Consider the following 23933-nt stretch of genomic DNA (forward strand, 5'->3'; position numbering starts at 1 on the left):
TGGTTCATAAACTGAGTTTTTGCTTGGCACCTGGCATGATGCCAAGCTCTGGAGATACAATCATGGATGAGAGACAGGGTCCTTGACCTCCTGGAATGGATTTCGTAATGCATAGTCATTTTAAGAGAACAAAGGTGGGTTTTTCAGGAAGGAAAGGTTCCCTTGTGACATGACTCCTTCATATCATCACCCATGATCCCTTTTTTGTATTGCTCGTTTGAGAAAGAATAAGATAATTTGAATGACAGATTCTTCTTGTTCACTAAATTGCTCACAGTGGCTTGTGACCAGCTGTCATGTCCTAATCAGAAACAATAAATGATCAACCGTTATCTATGTGCCAAATTGGGACAAGTACTATAACAGCTTTACAAAGGAAAAAAAAAGTATTTTTGCATTTCAAGTTACTTTTTTTTTTCCTGGTCGAATTTACCTTTTGTATCATGGTTTTTGTCCTGCATTATGTAAATCTGCCCTAGTAAGGGGCCAAATTATTTGCTTAAATGTCAAATTTTCCCTTTAATCTTGAAACATACCAGGACCTTAGATCAACCAAGAGTCACAAGATAAGATAAATTAGCATGGTGTGTAAATCACACATTTATCTATTAGTCAACAGAGTTGTTGGTCAAACTACAGTCAAACATTTGGCTATATGGATAATGAATACTTGGCTAAATATGGATAATGAGATCAAAAAGGTTTTCCTTAATCACATAGTATGTTTTATCTGATATTGGCATTTCAAGGTATCAAATCCTTTCCTAAACCTCACAACTGTTTAACAGAGAATAAGAGATCCCTAATGGAAATATAAATATAAAGAAATAAATATGTTTACTATTTTAGTTCCTGTCAATACTGGGTCTTTCAAGTGCTCAAGCAAAGGCACCATAAGCTTTAGCAACCTCCTTTAGCTTATAGTTACAAACATTTCCAAGGATGGTAATTACAAAGTCCTATTTTTAAAGAAATAAATCACTGTGGTAAATTTTCATTATGACTTGGTAGACTGACTAGAGGAATTCAGAATAGGGGATTCTGACTTCTATATCCGCACCAACACCAATTCCAAAGCCATGATCTCTGGTAGTGTGAGGTATAACAGTAATCCATAGAGTCTCATGACCTCCAGGCATCCAGGCGCTGTTCTCAGTCGTAGCCAACCCCATCTAATACTGCTGCCAGGGCACTAAGGATCTTAACACGACATGTAAGTTTTATTTAGGTACCCTGAGAACTATGGACTGAGTCAAACTGTTTCTGAGGTCATTGAAGTAATTTGCTCAAGAAGCAAGATTAGCTAAAAAAAATAAAAATAAAATAAATAAAAAGCATTTGAACTTAATATGTGAAAAGTTATGAGAGGCTGGCAGAGTAATCCCGTGTCTTTGCTACACAGATCCATATCAATATCTGCCTCAGGAATCAAAACACTGTACATTGGCCACATCTGGCCTGGGAATGTTTTTACTGACTGGCAGAGAAATTAGAATATGCATTTGGAAACTTTGGGATAGTATATGCTCTCTATCTAGAGTTTGCAGCGGTCCTCAAGACTCCTATTATCACCTCACTCATTGAAGTTACCCGCCTAGCGCCTGAAAGTATTCGAATTTGGAACCCTGATTTAGATCAGTTTCTATCAAAGTGGTTTTCCTCTACTTTCGTTCTCAGGATATTTTACATTTTCAAATGTTAGTCTCTTCTTGAAACTTCCTCACGTCCGGAGCCACAGTGCATTTTTGTAGAATAGTTCAAGTAGTGCCAAAAACATTTAACCCAAGGGCGAGAATGAAGACTTCAATGCATCCTTTTAGAATATTATAAAAGGTTTGATTTTGAATAATATTATTGGGAACATACTTTGTTGAGTGATAGTTTACAATTACTAATGTATCTCTTCAGGTATAGAATTCTTTGGTTACTGAAAGCAATTTGATATATTAGTAATTCGACCAATACTGACACTGTTATTTGGCATCTTCAAAAGATACTTTCTTAGATAATTTAACAATAAAAATCTGAAAAGAATTTTCCTTTATTATTGGACTTTGGATATTATCATTTCTAACCAGTTCCGTATGATTTTATAGTCATACTTTGTAGCCTAATTTAAATATACTATTAAAATTAACTTAAAATGAAATCTGTGTCAATTATAATAACTAATCTGTATGATGTTGCAAACAGTTTTTACTACTAATTTAAAAAATCACCGATACATTTAAATACCTTAGGGGCACCTGGGTGGCTCAGTCAGTTGAGCTTCCTCCTCTTGATTTCAGCTCAGGTCATGATTCCAAGGTCATGAGATCAAGCCCCACGTTGGTTCCGCACTAAATGTGGAGCCTGCTTAAGATTCTCTGTTCCTTTCTCTCTCTCTCTCTCTTTCTCCCCCTTTGCCCTCCCCCACTTGCTTGTTCTCTAAAATTAAAAAAATAAAATAAATAAAAATAAATACCTTAAAGATATCTGACTATAACACTATCAATGCTCATGCGTTGTGTACAAGCTTAAATTACAAATATAAACCTACAAATAAAAACCTATAAACCTATATAAGCTTATATAAACCTATAAGCCTATGAATAAAAAGTTATTTTAGAAAATAAAAACTTACTGTTCTATAGCATGTTGGGGAATCCCATAATTAAATAAAAAACTGCTTAGATACAATACAGGATTAAGAAAAGTTTCTTTTTCATTAATCAAACTCTGATTCAGGCAAAATGACATTGATAATGATAAGGTCAATTACGTATTTCTGTACTAATGATGTTGAAAGAAAGAGCTTCCTCATTTTAGATTTTTAGAAAATAAAGCATTAGGAAAATTTAAACTCTCAGGTGGTAAAGGAAGGACTAGGATCAGGCAATTTTTTTTGATTAAGTTTATTTATTTTGAGAGAGAGAGAGAGAGAGAGAGAGAGAGAGAGAGCATAAGTGGGGGAGCGGCAGAGAGACAGGAAGAGAGAATCCCAAGCATGCTCCGAGAGTCCCTGCAGAGCCCGACGTGGGAGGAACTCACAAACCATAAGATTATGAGCTGAGCCAAGATCCAGGGTCAGTTGCTCAACCAACTGTACCACCCAGGTGCCCTATCTGGCAATGTTTTTAAAAAGAAACAATAACCTTACCCAGGACTTCCTCACTGTCTTCTCTAAGAGTGTAACTTCAATGACCTGATAAACGTTGACTCCAAACACTAGTCTCCAATTTTTCTTTTATGTTCAAAACATAGATAGTTTTCTTACTCCATTGGCCAATGTGAAACACTGACCCTGCCTGAAATACCTGATTAAAGAAACTGACTTTTGAGATAACTGTTGAGCAGTACCAACTTTCTGTATTATACAGGAACCATGTCACTTAAATACAGTCACTTTAAAAATAACGTCTAGTGATTTTCCTTCCAAATATCTCACTTAAGGCCTGTTTCCAGCTATAGACCCAATGGTTTTGAATTGGTCAATGCCCAAGAAATAAGAAAAATTCATCGCTGGTTTCATGCATCAAATCCATGAGGATGTGAGTCTTACCCAGACACACACGGCCAGTTCCATCCAACGTAAGGCCTTCAGGGCACTCACAATGAAAAGATCCTTTGCTATTGACACAGCGTCCATTTGGACAAACGCCAGGAAATACCTCACACTCGTTAACGTCTGCAGGGAAATGAAGCAAGCAGAGGGATAAAAGATGTTAGAAATAGAAAAAGCAGGTGTAGTCTTCCCGTATAGCAGATTCAATCTGCAACACAATGTGGATTATTACTTGGCCTGAACAGAAATATTTCACAGTGCAACCACTGGGTTTCCTAGGCACCAGCTGTGAAAATGACCAAGGCCTTGCCCATCCATAAAACAGCCCAGACACACTCCCTTCCCAGCTGTTTTGTGCCTTGACACCTAACGGTGTCCCCATGAAAATTTACCCACCAGCATAAAAGAGGAGAAATGGGGGAACTTTAAGCTGTTTTCCAAGAGTATTATTACAAAGCATTTGTTGATTCATTGTTTTTATTGTACTGAGGTTTTTAAGAATGATAAATCTCTGAAGTGAACGTCAACGTGACATACTGCTCTAAACACTTACAGTATCGTCCAAGTATACACTCACCTTCACAAGAAACACCTTTAATCCTGGCAAAGCCTCTTGGGCAAGCTGTATCTGTGAGAACAACAGAACCTCATTACAAAAGGAAACATAAGTGTTTTAAGTTCAAGAAACAGTATAACGGAATCTAAGTTGAACTGACTAAAAACCAGAAGCTGGGGTTTTAGAGGCCAAGGCTCCAGATGCCCTCCAATCAATTCAGTAGTGTGCGTGACATACGGTGGTAATTCCCATCAGTGCTGAGCCACACTGAGATTCTGACAGTTTTCCTACAGTTCAGTCTTGCTTTTACATCCTCAGCTAAATTACAAATAGACAAGTAAAAAGATGTAAGGCAAAGAGACGCCATCTTCTACTTGGGCACATGCAGACACGGATCCTGACGGATACTGACAGTCACTGAGCAGCTAGATTCCAGCTAGTTCCCTTCCTTGTCGAGGGTGCTCAGAAGGTCTGCTTACAGTCAAGGGATAAACCAAGTACCTATTTCAACAAGTGAATGAATTTCAACATTAAAGATATAACAGAAAAGGGTCGTGATCTTACGGTCTTCCTCACTATGGAAATACATAGTGAGACAGGTGTCTGGCTATGTGAAGGAGAAGCTCCTGTGACAAGCCCAGAAGGAGCCCTGGACGGCCCCCTACCTAGTTCACACCGTTCACAGGGGCTGCCCCAGGCAGCTCCGAGCGTGGCACAGCATTCAGATTTCAGAGTGGCTCCATTAATGTTCACCTCACAGCGGTTGTCTTGGATGTTGAGCCAACACGTCCCTTTCAGGCTGTCTGAAAAGGAACAGGAAGGAATGGGGAGCTCTCATCTCTGAAGACAATGCAATTCAGTTATATACGACAGCCAATTTTTACAGTATTTAACAAGAGCATTATTTTAAAAACGTTTCACTGCGTATGTTTCGAACCTATTTATGTGTACATGTATTTTAAATATACTATATTACATGTAAGCCCAGTATTATACCATGTACATCTCATAAGGTATGATAATTTTTGTAATGAAATCTAGTGATACTCCACAAGCGGCCACTGCTGTCTAAGATTTTATGCTGGTATTTACAAACACAGTGCATTACCACGCTAAGATCATTACTTGTGTGAAAAACACTCACAAGATTTATCTCTTATGATAAGTGCTCTGATATTTAAGATTTTACCAAATAAAATTCCTTAAATGATTTCCTTCTCTTGTAATCCCCCACCAAACAAACCACACACAATTTACGTTCTAGATCAGAGACACCAGTATTTCTCTAACTGAAGATAATGATTTGATGAATAATTTATTAAAAAATTACAAGATAAAGAAGAAAAGAAACATCACCCAGGACACTACCACTAAGACTCATCAGGGCTAATACCTGATGGATTTTTCTTTCAGGCATTTGCCTAGACATACCATATATGTAGCTTTAACTCTCCTTCAAAGAAGAATGCATGCTGATGGCCAACTATCTGAAGAAAGAGAAGGGACCATATAAAAAGGACGTGTACCCAACCGTCTAGCGGTAACTACTCTTACTTTTTAGTCTGTCTCCATATCACATGTAACTGAGGATCTTCCTTACGTGACTGCTGAATAGCTTATTTTGTAATGGTGACAAGGAATCCAGCAAAGTTGACGGGGCAAATAGGAGTTGGGTAAAATAAATCCTACACGAAGCCTTCCTTACAGCACTGCGGCTCTCAGTTCAGGGTGCGTGACACTGCCAAGGCTCTTGTTCAAATGTGGATTCACAAGTCTGCAGGTGTGCAGCCTAGGAGCCTGAGGAGTTGACAAACTCCTTAGGTGAGTACTGCAGTCTGACAGAAACTTAACAGCCTACTGCGGCACACAGCCTCGGAAAACAATAAAGAAAAAAGTATATTCCCATGGTATGTACCTTAAAATTCATTTAATAATACGGGTAAAGCTTTACTGCTAAATACAACAATAAAAATAAAGCATAATGGGAAACAGCGAAAGAGAATTACAGTAAAATTGCAGGTTCGGAAGCCCCCGTGGTTTCTGAGTCCCGACTGAACGCAAGCAAGGTAGGAGTAAGTGCCCTGTTGCCCAAGGCCTCAGGGCGAGAAGTGAAAACAAAGTAAGTAACACAAAAAGGGATGGGGTGCCTTTCTTTGTTGCAAGATTCAGTTTGGGTGGAAAACTGTGTGCAAATGAAAAAAGACTTTCTCATCAGACTGTATCAGGTCTCACATGAATGGCTTTTTATAGGGCTTTTCCCATCTTCATTTATTTACACGTGAAAATAGCCTCTAAGGTAGCTACAATTTGCAGAGGAGAAAACTGAGGCCCGCAGAGGTCAGCTAGTTTACCACAAGGTCACCCGGGTGGTACAGTGTCCACATCACAACTCAAAGCCGCACACACAGTCTGATTTCAGAGCCTTCACTTTGTAACACCATGTTTCTTTTGGCTGGCATGGTATCAGCACTCAAAAGTCACAAAATCCACTGATACACATATCCATACATACAGATGCATCTCTCTTGCTCTGATTGTTTTTGTGTGTGTGTATAGACATACACACATACACACATCAGATGTAGTTATGTAGTTGTGTGGTTAGGGGCTGGGTGAGAACTCTGAAAAAAATAAAGCAGGATAAGCAGTCTTGAGGGTGTACGTTGGAAGAAGACTGTTATATTAACAAAGGTCGTGAGGGAAGACCTGACCTACAATGTCAACTCTAAGGAAAGACTGTAGGGTGGCAGATAATGAGAAGACAAAGATAAGATAGAGGCTACAGTAATAATCAAGAAGAGAAATAATATGGGCTTGGATGGGTGGGTTGCTGGTGGTAGGTAGTGCTGAGAAAAGGTTGGAATATGGATAAAAGTCAAATATCATCAACAGGATTTGCTGATGGATTCAATGGGTGTTTCAAAGAAAGGCATAAAGATGACTCCAAGGTTTTGCGGGCTGCTGATTGGCAAAATGGAACTGCCATTTGCCGAGACAGAAGTCATTCTGGGAGACACAGGTCCAAGCCAAAAGACAGCAATTACGTTTTGGCCATGTTAAGTTTGAAGCATCTATTGGACATCCAAATGGAGACAGCGTGCAGACAGTTGGAAATATAAGTCTGGAATTAGTGGGGAGGTTGAGGAAGGAGACGAACATGTGAGGGTCAATGTAGAAGCCATTTAAGTGTGAGTGTAGACAGAGAAGCCAGGAGGTCCAAAGACTGACCAGGGTGACACTTTAAGCTGGAGGCCAGGAGGACACAGAAGACACAGGGAACTGAGAAAAAGGGGTCAGAAAAGTGAAAGGAGAAGAGAAGGCCAAAAATCGAAAGCTTCTTGAGAAGGGGTGAGAGAAGAGCACTGCTAACAAGTAAAGATAAGAAAGAAGCAAGGAGCACTTGTTACCAGGGAGACCACTGCTCTTGTCATTGTCATGTCCATGTCACTGAGGACAGCACACAGACATAAGCCAACGATGAGAGACATTGGTCTGGATCACAAAGAGTCATCCCATGGCTGAGCAGTGTCATCCAGGAAAGATTAACCAAATGTATTGTTCTATTACACTGAATCATTTTCAACCAGAATACAATGAATGGTCTTTTCAAGCAGTTTACGGAACAGTTTATGATTAATTTACACTTAGGGAGTCTGCAGAATATACTCTAAATCTCTCAACATTCTAAGTATCTCACCAGTTTCTATATGCTCTAACTTAATTTTAAATTAGTAATCGTATCAGGGAATTTTTATTCAGTTCTAAAGAGAGACATTTGGCTGTAATGAAAAAGCGGTGTGCAGACTGAGCACTGATTAGAGACACTGTCTGTCCTATTACAAATTTTCCTATTTTTTTCTATGTATGTTTTACAACCTATTTCCATTTTAAAGCTAGAATTCTGTTTTCAATAAAAAAAAAACAGATAAAATTATGTCTAAAATTTTAAAATATTAAGTAAATTTCTTTGCGAGCAGCCCTAGGCTGGGATATTCAAGTTTGATCACGTCCCGTAAAAACTCCCAACACACCAGCTGAGAAAAATACGGTGGTGTTTAGTGTCCAACATAATGACTCGGGAGTAAAAAGTCTTTGTTCCTTTTTCATTAATAAATAGAAAGGGTAAAGGCCAAAATAAGAGAAGTCTTTACGATGAAGCAAAAACTAAGGTACTTTTGATGCCCAAGTGGCATACAGGTTCTGCGACATTAATTAATTCACATTAACTGACAATTAATTGACATTAATTAATGCAGACTTCATTTCCTTTGCACAATAAAATGACTCCATTTCAGCTGGCAACTGTGGCCTAGCAAAAATATTTCTGCCTTTCCGGGATCCGACTCCACCCCTCCCCCAAAGGAATTCTATAAGAAAAAAAGTAGTGCCCCAGGCAGATGGCAGTCTGTTTCCTAATATGGAAAGCGAGCAAGGCTCAAATTTCACCAGCTGTACCTCACGGGGAGCTGAAGAGCTGGCGTTTCCAAAGGGAAGGCTTTCATTGATAATTTTGGACTAGGTCTTTTTTCTTCATGTAACAAACAGGTATTCTAACATCCAGCTCAATGGTATAAGCATCAGACATAATACTGAAAATACTATTGTCTTTCACAAACATTCAACTGAAAATTCATGCTGGCTAGATAACAAAAACTGACAAATTACTTGGCACTGTGTAAAACAAAAATACCTTCCGATCTGGAAATATATATATTTAGTTTACTTTAAAAGTGAATACTAGCTAACCCTGTGAACTGTCCTATGTCTGGCCGACGGGGCCACAGACAGTGAGACAGTTTTCCCTATTACATGTGCTGAATTGCTTCTTGCAATAACAGATCAGACTATCTTGTTTTAAGTATATCCTACCATCATTATCACAAACTGACCTTAAATGTTTTGAGACCTATAAAAAGATACCAGTTTGGAAGTTTCAGCATCTTTCTCCTTAAATTTCCAACAGCAGGAAACGTTATCTTTCCTTCCTTGGGCCTATACATTTACGATTGATGGGGGAAATGAAAAAAATAGTAAATTCCCTCTATTTGTTTAAAGGCCTCCAATTCTTGTCCTATTAACTGAGACCAAATTCTATCACATTATTGTTCTGAATCGTGTTATAAAAAGTATGCAGCAGGGATTTGATTGCCTCGGTTCCTAAGACATTCTAGGGTAGCAAACATAAATCTGTGTGTGGTATGCAAATGCTCATGATCTACAGCATAATGTATCTACTCATGTGACAGGAACACTTCTTAGAAGCTAACAAAATTCAGAAGCCCGCCCGCTTAGGCTATCATGTTTTACTCCGACCCTGATAATGAGAGCAAACAACTCAAGAAACTCCTAATTACTAGCTTCCTGTAATCATGTTCCGTTTTCATCCACAGTAAAGCCTGCGGTCTCTACTTATGTTGGCAGTGAAGCTGAAACACCAGCCCCGTGTATGAATCTTACCAATACAGATCAATCCTGTTGAGCTGAGTTTGCTGCCAGGAGAACATTCACAATTGAAAGATCCAAGGTTGTTCCTGCAGGCCCCATTGACACATGGGTTGCTTTCACATTCATTTATATCTACAATCCAGGAGGAAAAGATTCTGTTAGAACTGCCATGTGTTTCTGGAAAATATTATTCCAACAAGCCATGCTATGCCAGAATGTCTGGTAAACTTGGCTGTTGCAATTTTAATATGGATCTAGGAGGCATAAAGTGAATGGGGAACGGAGACATGAATTTTATAGCATGGATACACGCAGACAGGACTAGGGGCTCAGTAGGACTACAGGAATCAGCCCAGTATTGTGAAAGGATTTAGTACGTTACTTGTCACTCTTTCACTACCACTTTGCACAAATTGGGATTGATTTCCCCCACAATAAGACAGAACTGTCCTGTGGGAAATCTCAATTCTGAATGGATGGAAAACAACCATATTCCTGGGTACAATATGCTGGGCACAAACAAAGGTTGACTGTTTCTGTCATTTGTGGCTCTGGGAGGTTTTAGAAGAATTAAAAAAGCCTGTGTTAGAGACAATATATCACAATGCTGCCTTTCATTCCAAACTCCTGGAAAAAACTCAGGAAACGAGGGATGAAACTTTAATACTGAGTAGAGTATTCTCTTTCAGTCTTCATCTACCTGCCTCTCTCTTTAGCCTGTTTACATTTACACATTTGGTGCATAGACTTTAAAAAAATCAAAACCAAAACAAAACAAAACTGATTTTGGTAAAATAAAAAAAGAGAACTTTTACTTGCTTAAAACACACCTTTGCTGTCATTAATCTGCTTTGAATCATTAATCAACTCAGTATAATCCACACAATCCTTACTGACTGTCATAAGTAAACAAGCACACCCATGTTCTCAAGTGGTAACTAAAGCAATTGTCAAGCCAATAAAATTAGTTTAACGGGAGTTAATTACAAATAAATACAAGCTTCAGTCCAAGTACTAGAAATAATACCCAAAACTGACTCCCAGTATAAACTCAACCATTCAATTTAAAGAAAGGATACAGATTTTTTTTTTGTACTTGGTTAATTATGTGAAACAGGTCAGCATACCCCAAGGCGTTTTTTGTTGTTGTTGACCACAAGCATTTCTGAGCTCACCAGGGTACTTTTTTTTTTTCCTAAACACCTTTTTCTTTCTTTTTTTTTTTTTTTAATGTTTTTATTTATTTTTGAGACAGAGAGAGACAGAGCATGAGCAGGGGAGGTGCAGAGAGAGAGGGAGACACAGAATCCGAAACAGGCTCCAGGCTCTGAGCTGTCAGCACAGAGCCCGATGCGGGGCTTGAACTCACGACCGTGAGATCATGACCTGAGCCGAAGTCGGATGCCCAACCGACTGAGCCACCCAGGCGTCCCAACACCTCTTTGAATTAAATATAAAATAGTATGTTGAGGAAAACATAAAAATAACTAAACGACTGCAATGCTTGCTCTTGAATGCCCAAGTCAAATATAAATTAAATTGCTCCTGAAAAGCCAGGGCTCACTGTTGACTTGCAAGTCTATGGACTTGAAATACAAATTTAAAAATCAACGTGGAAAACAGGTACATACCCTCTTGGCTACTTCAAAATTACTAAGGAAGTACCTAGGTACTAATTTAATTCTTGAAGTAGAAATTGAGGAAATATGAATGCATCTTTTTTTGTTTTTAATCACTTTGCTTGTATCAAGAAATCCTCTTAAAAGAAAAATACAAGAGCGGGTTTTGTAAATATAGCACAGATTTAAAATGAAAGCATCTATTCCAGAGTACTGCAATTCTTTTAGTAAAAACACAACGTGAAGAGGGAACCAGATAGTCAAAAAAAGAAGCAGATAACTAATCTGAGGACAAACTATATATAATTCACCTATGAATTTCATTTGTAAGAAGCTCCTAAAAAAAGCAAAATGTCAATTATCATATATTTTGAAATCCCTATTCTAAATTAAGCAATTATGAACTCCCAAACTATAAACACACACAATGACAGCTACAAATATCAATGGTTTAATTTTTCTTTAAATACAATGTTTTTATGTTACAAATGTCATGGAACCAGGAATTGAAACAGTTCACTGTACATTCCTGGAAATAAACTTCAAAGCACATCTGGTTTACATTTAACTAGTTATGTCACTGGAAACACAATCTAAACCACAGTGCTTGCTGTAAAAATGTTAACTTTCACAGACTTGTGGAGCTCAAACAAAAAGTAAAATAAATTTTTTGAAACTTTAGTCTGAACTATCAGTGGAACTTTATTATTACTGCTATTTATTATATATTTAAAATAGCCTGTTGAAAACATGAACAACAAGCAAAATTAGTGACTACAGTAAATATATACAGAGAAAGCTGGAGTCTCCACTGAATCTGCTAATAATTCCCAGCCTAGTCTTTGGAAATTAGTTTAGAAAGGACAGAATAAGGAGAAATGCTTCAGGCAGACACATTTACTGTGTGAATGCAATGGCAGAAATGAGAAGACCCAAGGGAAAAAGACAATTGTGGCCTTCAAATCTTTTTTTTTTTAAACAATAAAATGCAAATGACTTAACAGTGGGAAGAAAGTGAGAAATAAGCTATTTGGTTAGGTTTCTCACAATAAGTCACTTTTATTTCCACAAATGCCATCAGGCTAGAGCCAAAATATTTCTCTATCATTTCTCTTCTATTTACATAACATGAGCTTCGTTCTTATGAATGACAGATACGAAATATATTTCATATTAAAGAAAAGGCTTAGATTTATCATGAACAATTATCCTTTGAACAAAAGTAAAGAGCACTCATTCTAACTAACACTGTTGCCTGATTTGGTCCCAATGTCCCTCATATTTATATAATCATCCAACCATTTGCTTAAACACCATTCGCTCCTACTCTTCAATTGTTCCTGCAGGCAGGTGAGACCCTGCCTTTTATTTATGCATTAGTACCCTTCACTTCCATCTTACTTGTTACAATGGTGGGAAAATGCTATAAAAATCACTGACAATTCAGTGTACAAACACAACTGGGACCAAACTGATTCAAAGACACCATCCACCTCGTTCCCCATTATGTGCCTCTCTCAAGACAGGACTAAAGGGTATTTTGACAGGGCAGGGAAACTAGTTCATCAGCTTCCCCGTTAAACCAAGAAGGTATGCTAAGCTGACATGCTTTCAGAGTTTCCTGACCCTTAAGAGAAGCTCATCCTCACAAACACAAAAGATAAAACTGATCAAGCACAATGGGAAGGAAATGCAGAAAGTTGGGAATAAAGAAAAAAACAAAACAAAACAAAACATCACAACTCTTGAAATCCCTTCTTGCTGCCTCAAAAAAAAAAAAAACCTATAGAGGAAATATGGCTAGAGTATTTTTTTTTTTACAGAGTATGTTTCTCAGAGCAATTCTGAAGGATAATATAGGAAACACTCTAGCTGAATACATTGGTGACACCTGAGCTACTTAAAAAAGACAGCTTTTCAGCAGCATCTGGGGGGCTCTGTCAGCTAAGCATCCCACTTCGGTTCAGGTCATGATCTCATGGTTCAAGGGTTCGAGTCCCGTGTCAGCCTCTCTGCCAACAGCTCAGAGCCTGGAGCCTTCTTCAGATTCAGCGTCTCCCTCACTCTCTGACCCTCTGCTCACACTCTGTCTCTCTCAGAAATAAACATTAAAAAAAAAAAAAAAAGACAGCTTTTCTATTGTTTCTGCTCAACTATGGAGAAGATGAATCTTCAAGTACTTCAACTAGGATTGAAAGAAAGAAGTGTTGCTCTTTGAGGAGCTCCTGCAAGAGGTGGGGGTAGTAGGGGGACAGGTATCAGGACTGAGTTTAGAGAAACTGCCTTTTATACTTAGGGTTTTTTTTTTCTTATTGTTTTGTTGTTGTTGTTGTTTTCTTCAGGCTCATTAGTATTTTTCAATGGTCCTTCCAATTCAATCCAAACTTAGAATTGCACTTTGTAATTGCATTTCATTGACTTCAGCTGAGTCACTTGTGTTCTGGCATCTTGTTCAAGCCCTAACTTGTTTCAGTTCACAAGAATGCTTTGAAATGAAACAAGAAGAAGAGAGAACGGTAACATCTTTTTGCATCATATTACTACTGCTGTTTTCTTGACCATGGAGTCACCAAAAAAGAACTATTTCAACAGAAAAGGAAAGGTCTATTCAAAATAATTAAAGATGGAATCTTTTTTTAAGTAACTTTGGCAGCAGTTTCTGGATGTGAGACCTTCAGGGGACACTTGTATAGGTGCCCCCTCCCACCGCCCCCACACTCTCCAGGAAGACTTAAAAAGAACAATGACTAGGAGTCAGACAACGGATTATTCAGAAATACACAGGACTTAGATAAAGAAACAAAATCATAATTGAATGCCCTGCTTGCTTAGCTGGTATCTCACTGAAAATGAGGCCCTTTGTCATGTAAGTAATTCACACAGCATCCACTATACAAAAATGTGGTTAAAAGAAAGAAGTTTTTAACCAGTGATTTACTATCAATAAACCTAAATGGTAACTTTTAAATCATCAAATGGCAAGGACAATTTCCTTAGACTATATATTTATGGTGACCATTTTTACTCAGGCCCCAAATATTTTCTGGGCCAATCTCTGAGGTGTATCAATCAATCCATAGAGAAAGTGCCTTAGGGCTGACTCTGACATTACCTGCCAGGTTTCCCCGAGGCTAGTATACGACAGTTTTTAAAAGGGGAAAAGAAAACAAAAAAAATCTGACATTTAATTTCAGCAAGTAAAACAAACTGGCTCCTTTCACTACCCCCCCCAACCCAAATTTCAAAATGTTTGTTGATATTTTACCTGAATGGAACAAAACTGATGGGTTTATAAACTGGGTTAGGTACATACTATTTCTTCTTTTTTTAATTTTTTTTTATTTTACTTTTATTTATTCTTGAGAGAAAGAGACAGAGCGTGAGTGGGGGAGGGGCATAGCAAAAAGGAGACACAGAATTTGAAGCAGGCTCCAGGCAATGAGCTGTCAGCATAGAGCCCGACGCGGGGCTGGAACCCAGAACTGTGATCTCATGACCTGAGCTGAAGTCAGACATTTATCCAACTGAGCCACCCAGGCGCTCCTTCTTTATTTTTTTAAGGTATATTTATTTACTTAAGTAATCTCTATACCAACCCTGGGGCTGAAATTCATGACCCTGAGATTAAGAGTCAGATGCTCTACCAAATGAGCCAGCCAGACAACCCCAGTACAGGTGATTTCTCAAAATTGACAGATGAGGCTGAAGGAGATCATTGAATTTTAAAAATATTCAAACAATACTCTGTTCACTATCTTTTTTCATCAATGTACTTGACAAACATTGATGGCCATTTAGGTACTTACGCTTCACACCTAGGCAAGCAAGACATCTCTTACCTTCACATGTCTCGGTCTCCGTTCTGAACACATACCCAGGTGGGCACGTGCAACTGTAACTTCCAGGAGTGTTTCTGCACAGGCCATTGTCACAGAGCAGTCTGTTTACCAAGCACTCATCAATGTCTGAAAACCACCATTCAAAGACAGGAGAAACACATGTTGAAATGAACAATCCGATGACCAATAAAGTTTTATTTTTATTTTTATTTTTCCTCATCCCCTCCTTGATTTCATCTCTCCTTTTAAAAAGTTAATATATTTTTGGGGCGCCTGGGTGGCGCAGTCGGTTAAGCGTCCGACTTCAGCCAGGTCACGATCTCACGGTCCATGAGTTTGAGCTCCGCATCAGGCTCTGGGCTGATGGCTCGGAGCCTGGAGCCTGTTTCCGATTCTGTGTCTCCCTCTCTCTCTGCCCCTCCCCCGTTCATGCTCTGTCTCTCTCTGTCCCAAAAATAAAATAAACGTTAAAAAGTTAATATATTTTTAAGTGAAGTACAGTTGACATGCAATATTATATTAGTTTCAGGTTTACAATATAGTGATTCAATATTTATATATATCATGCAATGCTTCCCATGGTAAGAGTAATTACAAATTTTTTACAATATTATTGACCATATTCCCTGTGCTGTACTTTTTATCCCTGCGACTTATTTATTTTACAACTGGAAGTGGACACTTCATTTAATCCCCTTTGCCTATCTCACTGCCCCGCACCCACCCCGCCAAAAAGACTTAGTCTCTTTGTGCCCACAGTATATTCCTTGATCCTAAGCAAAATATATTCGGTTTTACTTGTACAAGAACATTCTTATACTGGTGCCTATTTTGAAAATGTTCTTAAGTCCCTGAATGAACACACACACACACACACACACACACACACACACACACTATATATTTGAAAGCACCAATGAAATACATCAAAAGATTACTCACTCACCTATATACTTGTTTATATATAATAAAAACAGATGATTTTAAAAAGTTTTTTTAAATTAAAATTCTAATCAAAATGCGTTAAATGGCACTAAACAAAAGGTGCTTACTACTCTTTTTCCATTAGGTTTTTACTTCAGACACAATTCATTATTTATGGGGAATTAATGATCTATTTTGTATATTCTGTTAGAAGTCTACAACAGCCTAGAAAATATTATGTAATGCTCAGGTTTAAGAAGCTCACACTGAGTTTTATCTTCATGTCTGTGCTCATTTTTGCAAATGCAGTTAATAACAGAAAGACATAAAAAATGAAGTGTGGGGAGCATAGTTCCTTTAACCTACAGTTATATTTTTAGTCTCATGAATAACAATTGTACCTTACCAAACGATATATACGGTATACTGTTGTAAAATTTGGAAAACAGATATTGGAAAAATATTTGCTGTACTTCTATCAGCACTGATAAATATTATTTTTTGTGTCTTATCTGATCTTTTTTCGTTTGGATGTTATGTTTTTGCTCCCATTCTGACTTGGTAACACTGTATTTTAAGCAGTTCCATACACTTCCCCATGATTGTGTCAGCTTGCTGCATCACAAATTATTTACCTACTATTCCATGCTTTGGGTTAAAATGTGTTCCTCAAAAAAACTTAGGTTGAAGCCAGTATGTGACCTTATTTGGGAAAAGGAATGTTATAGAAGTAATTAAGCTAAAGTGAGATCATTAGGGTAGGATGTAATCCAATATGGCCACTGTCCATAAAAAAGGGGAAATGATGTGAAACAGAGCAGGAAGATGAAGTGAAAAGACACGGAAAAGATGTACATGTGACCAGAGTGATGCAACTGCAGGCCAAGGAACATCAAGACTGCAGGCAAACACCCGAAGCTAGAAGAGGAAAGGAAAGATCCTGTCCTGGAGCCATTAGAGAGAGCACAGCCCTCTCTCTGAATACGTTGATTTTGGATTTCTGGCTTCCCAAATTGTGAGACAATAAATTTCTCTTGCTTGAAGCAACTCAAACTTTGTAGGTTTTTTTGTTTTTTGTTTTTTTTACAGCAACCCTAGCCAACTAAAACTAAAATCTGGCCTCATTTTAATTTTAAAATGTAGTTCTAACTTTTATCAAAATTTTGCATATTGTTACTTTAAAGAGTCAAGTAGTGCCATGAAACATGTTTAGGGTATAAATGCTCACTGAATCTCCCTGTTTCCAGTAGCATGCCCCTGTGCTCAACTGTGTTCAGCAGTTATGCTGGAAGCAACTTTTCTTCTGGTGAATATCAGGTAGTAGGTTTACATGTTTTTATAAATGTTCAATAATCTTTGGTTGGTGCCCTTCCTCATGAGTGTCAAAATCCATTATAAGCATGAGATATTTAATACAGACTTACACATCTATCTGTACATATGTCTTCAACTCAAGATCAAATGAATATATTCAATAATGAAATTCAGTGCCATAAGGGCTGAAAAATATTTTTTTCCTAATCATAATCATCAAAACTTGGTTTTAAGAGTCATCAGTGATTAGGTGTAACCATTATTATGTATAATGATGAATTGACAGCATTCGCTTTATAAAAATGGACTCAGTGCTCTATGAGAAAATCTAAATTCTTCACAAATTCTCGAATAGATTAACTAGGTACCTGAGTTTTTATAAACCTTCTCTTATAAATTACATAAAGAAACACCTATGTTTGGATAGGTTGTAGCAACTAGTTGTTTCCTTGTAAGTCAAAGTTTTCTAAACCTGTAACAGTTCATTTTCTTAACTTACTGCCTTGTTAACTCTGAAGTCCCTTTCTTAGTGGAAAAAAAAAAAAACTGCACGATTTAGATATATGCAGAAATACAAGACAATAATGGAGTATATATCTATTCATTTGGGAACAGAATGATTTAAATACTAAGTTCTGCCACTAAAAAGTTTGTTATTTTGTAACAGAATTGGGTGGATTCCAATAGCTTTATTTCTCTCTATAAGAAAGAAAGAGAAACTGTAAGATCTGCAGTTTTATTCACTTATTTGTATTTCAATTTCTCTTATAATCCATGAAATGAAACTATACAAAAAGTTCTCGTATAAATACAGCAACTTACCAATACAGTTTCTTCCAGACGCATCTGGCTCGTAGCCACTGTTGCAATTACAACGGTAACTACCACGTAAATTTTCACAAATTCCATTGGCACATATATCGGGATCCAAAGCACATTCATTGATATCTGCATTAAATGTTGAAAGTTTAATGCTCACAGATATTGCATTGTTTGTTGACATATGTAGGCCTAATAAAGATCACTCAACATATAAAGTGTTTAACTCCGCAAACCCACAATTTGCCTGGCTTTCACAAGGGGAAAGAAAATGAAAATAAGGAATAAGAGACTGAAATTAAGGGATACAGGACAATTCCCTGGTAAGTTAAAAGAAAAATGAAGGGAACTGGCAGAAATTCAAAGGACTAAACCACGTAATGTGCCTGCATTTATGATAAAATTAATAAAGAAATTTACAGGCTGTTGGCTTAAAATCCAAAGGAAAACTTAACTCGATAGGTATTATAACCATCTAATTAAAGGACAACCATTTATTAGGGTGACTTATATAATTTTATGGTCCCCAAAGGCATGGAATATTTCTATTTTATTATCATTTTTTTACAATCAACTAAGTAATATGATACTTAATAAATGTTTCTCATTGTTGACAAGTTGAAATTAATGGAGAGGACAGTTCAAATATGGATGCTTGAGAACCCAATGTTTTATAAGAAGCCATCAACAGTGAGTACTCTGTTGGCCGTGGGCAAGACTTGAAGAATGACGTGCTCGTCTGAGCAACCCAGTACTTGGAACAAGTGGCTGGCTCTGTTGCAGAGACCATAGTGAGAGGGGATTAAAAAAATGGACATAGTATCAAATTTTGGTCATGATGCTCAAATTTTAATCTTAACAATTGTTTTCCAGAATGTGGAAGACCTTAACATACCCCAGAAATGTTAGCTTTTTCATTTTATTTTTGGGACAAACATCCTTATACAAGTTGGTTTCTTTACTGTGGTTTCTGGTGTTCATGGCAAAGATGCAGTATTACTGTCAACTGATCTAAAATGTGTCTAAAATCTTCTCAAACACAAAAGGAGAAGAAATACATACATACATACATACATACATACATACAGTGAAAATTAACAATACCCTACAGTTTTCTTAAAAAAAAACACATAAGAAACTGTATGTGTATACTATACATGTATAAAAGAACTTTAAAGTTATAAACAAATTTATTTAATATTCAATGTTTCATGGTGGCATTTTGTTAATCATATTGCTGTTTAGAATAAGAAAATGTGAATGAATTTCACTTACTTAAATTTAGAAAGTTTCAGTATTCTTAGGCACAAATAATCTTCATTTTTAGGGTAGTAAATCCCAAACTTGATCATATCAAGTATCTCTTAAAGATTTTTCAAAATCATGTCAGCACCACTATTTAATATTTTCTCTTTAAACGGACTCACTTTTTCTAAACCTAAATACCAACTTTAGCCTCTTCTTAAGCAATGGTACCCACAAAATTACAGGTCTAGTTTGCTAGAGACATTTTCAACAACGTGTATTTAAAAGTTAAATATTTATCTACTATGAATGTGGCATCTACATACATTTAATATATCTAGCTTATAACCACTATTCTAGGAGATAATTTATCTTATTATTTTACACTGAGTTTTTTACACTGATAATTTGTTTTATTATTTTACACTGATGTTTTATGAAATACTCTCACAACTCATGTTATAATCATAAAGCTACTAATTTCATAATTACTGTAAGACTGAATATAGAATAGAGTTACCTCTTCCATCCACAGTGATACCTACTCCACTACTACAAAGACCATGGAATTCAGCTGGAAGATAAAAAAAAAAAATACAGAAATGAAAAACTCTAAACACTATCTCTCTGTATACAAGTCACTTACATCACTCCAAAACTACCATGAAGAAAAATCACTGGTAATAATTTTTAAAATGAAAAAAAATAGTTACTATTTTCCAGCACATAATTACTTTGACAATTCCAAAATCATGGATGAGCATAAAAAAATAAAACTCACTTGTGATTATCACCCTGAATATAGTTAATATGACGATAAATGTTACAAATATTTTCCACATTTGGAAACTTAAAAAAAAAATCCAAAATGGATTGTAGAGAATGCTTTTTAACTTTTTTTCTCTCAGTAACAAAATAATTATAGAGAATACTTACATAACAGCAATACTTACATACCAGCATTTACCATGTGCCTGGTATTCCACCATTTTCTAATAGTTTATTTAATTCTCCCAGTATTACAAATGAAACAGACATTTTATTTAAGTGTGGTTAACACATGATGTTACATTAGTTTCAGCCGTAATACATTGTGACTGGACAATCTGATACAATTACGCCGTGCTCCTTACAAGCGTACCTACCGTTTGTCACATCACCGTTACAGTACTGCTGACTGTATTCCCTTTGCTGTACCTTTTATCCCCGTGACTTACTCATTCCAAAGCTGGAAGCCTATACCATCCATTCCCCTTCACCCATGTGGCCTAACCCTTCACTCCCTCACAACCATTAGTGTCTGCTCTGTGTTTACAGGTTACCTTCTGCTTCTGTTTGTTTATTTGCTCTGAGTTTTAGATTCCACATTTAAGTGAAATCATATGGTATCTGTCTTTCTCTGACTTCTTTCACTTAGCATAACATCCCTAAGTCCATCTTAGTTGTTGCAAATGGCAAGTTCTCATTCTCTTTTACAGCTGAGTAATAATCACAAACTAGATACCATTGCTGTCCTCTTTGACACCTGAGAACACTCAGGCAGACATGTGAAGTCACTCCCCAGATCACAGAGGCTGTAAGGTGGGGAGCAGGCTTGGATTCTCAGCACTGTGTCACAGACATTTCATGTTCATATCCCACTTAATCGACTATTTACTGTTTTTACTCAGTTATGTGGATGCACCACATTTATTCAGTCTCATAATGATGAAATCAGGTTTGTCCAACTTTCAGCAATTATAAATAATAGGAAATTCAATTATATCAGTATGTTAATCTCTTGGAAGTCAAACTGCTCAGCATTTATGACTCTTTTTAAGGCTTCTGATACTCCTCCTCTCCCTACATATCCCAGGCTAGCCTTCCATCAGCAGAAGAGAGTACCCATATGGAAAAAAGCAATCATCGACACTTTACCAAGCTAATGAACAAAAACGACGTCTTATTTTAATTTTCATTTTAGCACATCCTTTCATGTGGCTCTCTATTTGCATTTGCATTTTGTGAAATCTTGTTTGCATACACTGCACTTTTTTCTACGGAGGATTTCAACTTTCCTCACCAATTCGTGTAAATTCCTTGTAAATTAAGCAAAATATTTTTCCAATTTACATGTGTATTTTAGTCTTTGGTTTCTGTTCTTGCTAGTCCTTTACTATCACAAGATTACAAATAGTTTATATATTCTATAAGAAGGTTGTTTTGTAAGGTTTAATGCAGGGAGCCAACTTCATACTTTTTCTATTACTTTTCAACAATATTCATTACTTAGTTCAATCTTTCCTCACCAATCTAAACGTTACCTTTATTGTATCCTACATTCCTATTTATAGTCACAACTGTTTCTAGATGCCAGATTTTATTAGCTCACTCACCTTTTCATCTAGCCTTGTTACCAATTTTTGTACATCTTTCATAGTATGCATAATTGACTTAAACACTTTTAGGGCAAGATTTCCTACCCTAACTCTTCTTTTTAAAAAATGTCCTGCTCAGTTCATTCCAGAGGAAGGCTAATGCTTTGCTGAGATTTGAACAATCCCTTGAAGATTTTCAACACAATTACAAGCCATTTCCCTTGGCTGAAATGCATTTCTTCCATCTCCTACCTGCAATGTTCTTATTCCTTTTTTCAAGATGAAACTAAGCCGAAACCCACCCCCAGCCCTGTGAAGTCCTTCCCAGCTTCTCCAGACCACTTACTTCTCCTTCCTGTGTGCTCTCCCAGTTCCCTGTTTATGTCCTGCTTTTTAAAAAAATGTTTATTTATTTTGAAAGAGAGCGAGAGAAAGAGAGGGAGAGGGAGAGAGAGAGAGAGGCAATCCCAAGCCAGTTCCACCCTGTCAGCCCAGAGCCTGATGCGGGGCTCAATCTCATGATACGCAAGATCAAGCCCTGAGCCAAAATCAAGAGCTGGACACTTAACCGAGTGAGCCACACGGGCGTCCCTATGTCCCTCGCAAGGCATCAATCACACTAAACTGTAGTTTATACATTTGCCTGACTACACTCTCAACTATTCTCAACTTTAAAGAAAAAAAGAGGTTGTGTTTATTTTTGAGTCCCTACTATACTTACATAAATTCAGTACAGATTATGTAAAAATATTAATAAACAAGAGTCAGAGAATAGTCAAAGAATTAGGCCATGTAATGTGACTCTATCTGTGAAAAAATTAGTAAATGATTATTACTCACTTAGATTACAGCCTAAGACCATGCTGTGGCTAGATTAAAAATAAAATCAGGCTCTCGTGAATTCACTATAACCTTGAAAGTGACAAGTGGATTTTATGCTGTTCATCTTCACAATGACATTAATTATCAAAAACACTGAGGAGTAAGGTATCCATATAATAAATATGTTATAACACCCATAATTGGGTCAACAAACACATTCCTCTACCCCCTGTGTGCACTCTCTGTGCGGGGATCATAGATAATAATACAGGACACATTTCCTCATTCTATGCCTCACATACCAACAAAGACTTGGAGGTCTTCAACTGAAAATAACGACAGAACACTTGAGAGCTGATGTCCTCTTTGGCCAAATATCTAACGCTACCTTTCTAGATTCTTTATCAGACGTGACACAGGCAAACAGGACTACCTGAGTTTTTCGCAGGGCAGGGTTGGCAGGGCTCTCCAAAACCGTAGTCTGGATTGGCACAGCAGCATTCTGACTTGGTCACCGCACCGGGGAAAGGACGGACACAAGCTCCCTTCTTGATCCCCCCGTAGCACGTACTGCGCATGTGAGTATCTGCAGGAGGAAGCGGAGTGACAACTGGAGATGGTGAAAGAAAGAGATTTCAAAACTGAGGGTTTCTATGAACCTAAGGGGCTACTGGATGGGAAGCCTTTAAAGGGCATTTACCTCTTTTCTTTTTCTTTGTATCTTTAGCATTTAACGGTGCTCAGAAATGAATAAACGCATGCTTGTAATGTCAACAATTCTTTTTTTTTTTTTTCTGCAAAGTTTTACGCACCATGCAAGCATTTGTTATCACACTTGAGCCCACAGGCCTTTCGTGGAAGCAGGAATAATGCCATCATTTATAAACATGACTTTGAGCTCTAATCACTGGCTATGCAATCCTCAAAATGACACGTGCTATTTCTGTTTTGGAAGTGCTTAGGAACAATGAAGTGCCTGGCTGTGAAATTTCTTACTTCAACTTTCTGAGTTAGGAGGCCTTTCTTGTCAACCCCCAGTTTACTACTCTGACTATGTTTTAATCTCAGACTCTCAAAAAACCCAGTTATTAAAAAAAAAAATGGCCACTGCTATGTGTCCTCAGTATTGGGTTTGTTGCTTTGCAGACATGATCTCACTGAACATTCTGATCGACAACTCCACAGGACAGCGATCATTATCCACGTTTTATAGTGAGGAAGGCAAGGTTCTGAAGGATTACTTGAGTAGCTCCAAGTCCTACAGCACCCACTGCTCATGCTGGAATTCATACTCAGGCTGCACAACTTCCAAAGTCCTTCCTCTTTCCTCTACATCATGCTATGTCCCAAAGAAGCATACCCAGCTTACGCCCTCACTCTGACGCCTCATACCATATGCTACCGTTTTGTCAGACGCTCAATGGTGAACTATAAAAAAACTCAGCTCAC

The 23933-nt window shown here is 37.4% G+C and overlaps 1 protein-coding gene across 1 annotated transcript in view; it reads right to left on the reverse strand.

The window, feature by feature from the left end:
• The window catches only part of FBN2 (fibrillin 2), a 256875-nt gene that overhangs the window by 78036 nt on the left and 154906 nt on the right, over positions 1-23933 (reverse strand). Inside the window, exons 16-23 of the mRNA XM_047094456.1 lie at positions 22918-23070; positions 19826-19879; positions 18064-18189; positions 15004-15129; positions 9558-9677; positions 4766-4903; positions 4122-4172; positions 3542-3667 (exon numbers count right to left, since the gene is read on the reverse strand). Of these exons, the coding sequence (XP_046950412.1) occupies positions 3542-3667; positions 4122-4172; positions 4766-4903; positions 9558-9677; positions 15004-15129; positions 18064-18189; positions 19826-19879; positions 22918-23070 (894 nt within the window). The remainder of the gene's footprint in view (positions 1-3541; positions 3668-4121; positions 4173-4765; positions 4904-9557; positions 9678-15003; positions 15130-18063; positions 18190-19825; positions 19880-22917; positions 23071-23933) is intronic.

This window comes from Lynx rufus, unplaced genomic scaffold (assembly GCF_022079265.1).
Source record: "Lynx rufus isolate CCGP_SWC_20201006 ecotype Redwood Valley unplaced genomic scaffold, mLynRuf1.p SCAF_1, whole genome shotgun sequence".
In the NCBI taxonomy this organism is placed as follows: domain Eukaryota; kingdom Metazoa; phylum Chordata; class Mammalia; order Carnivora; family Felidae; genus Lynx; species Lynx rufus.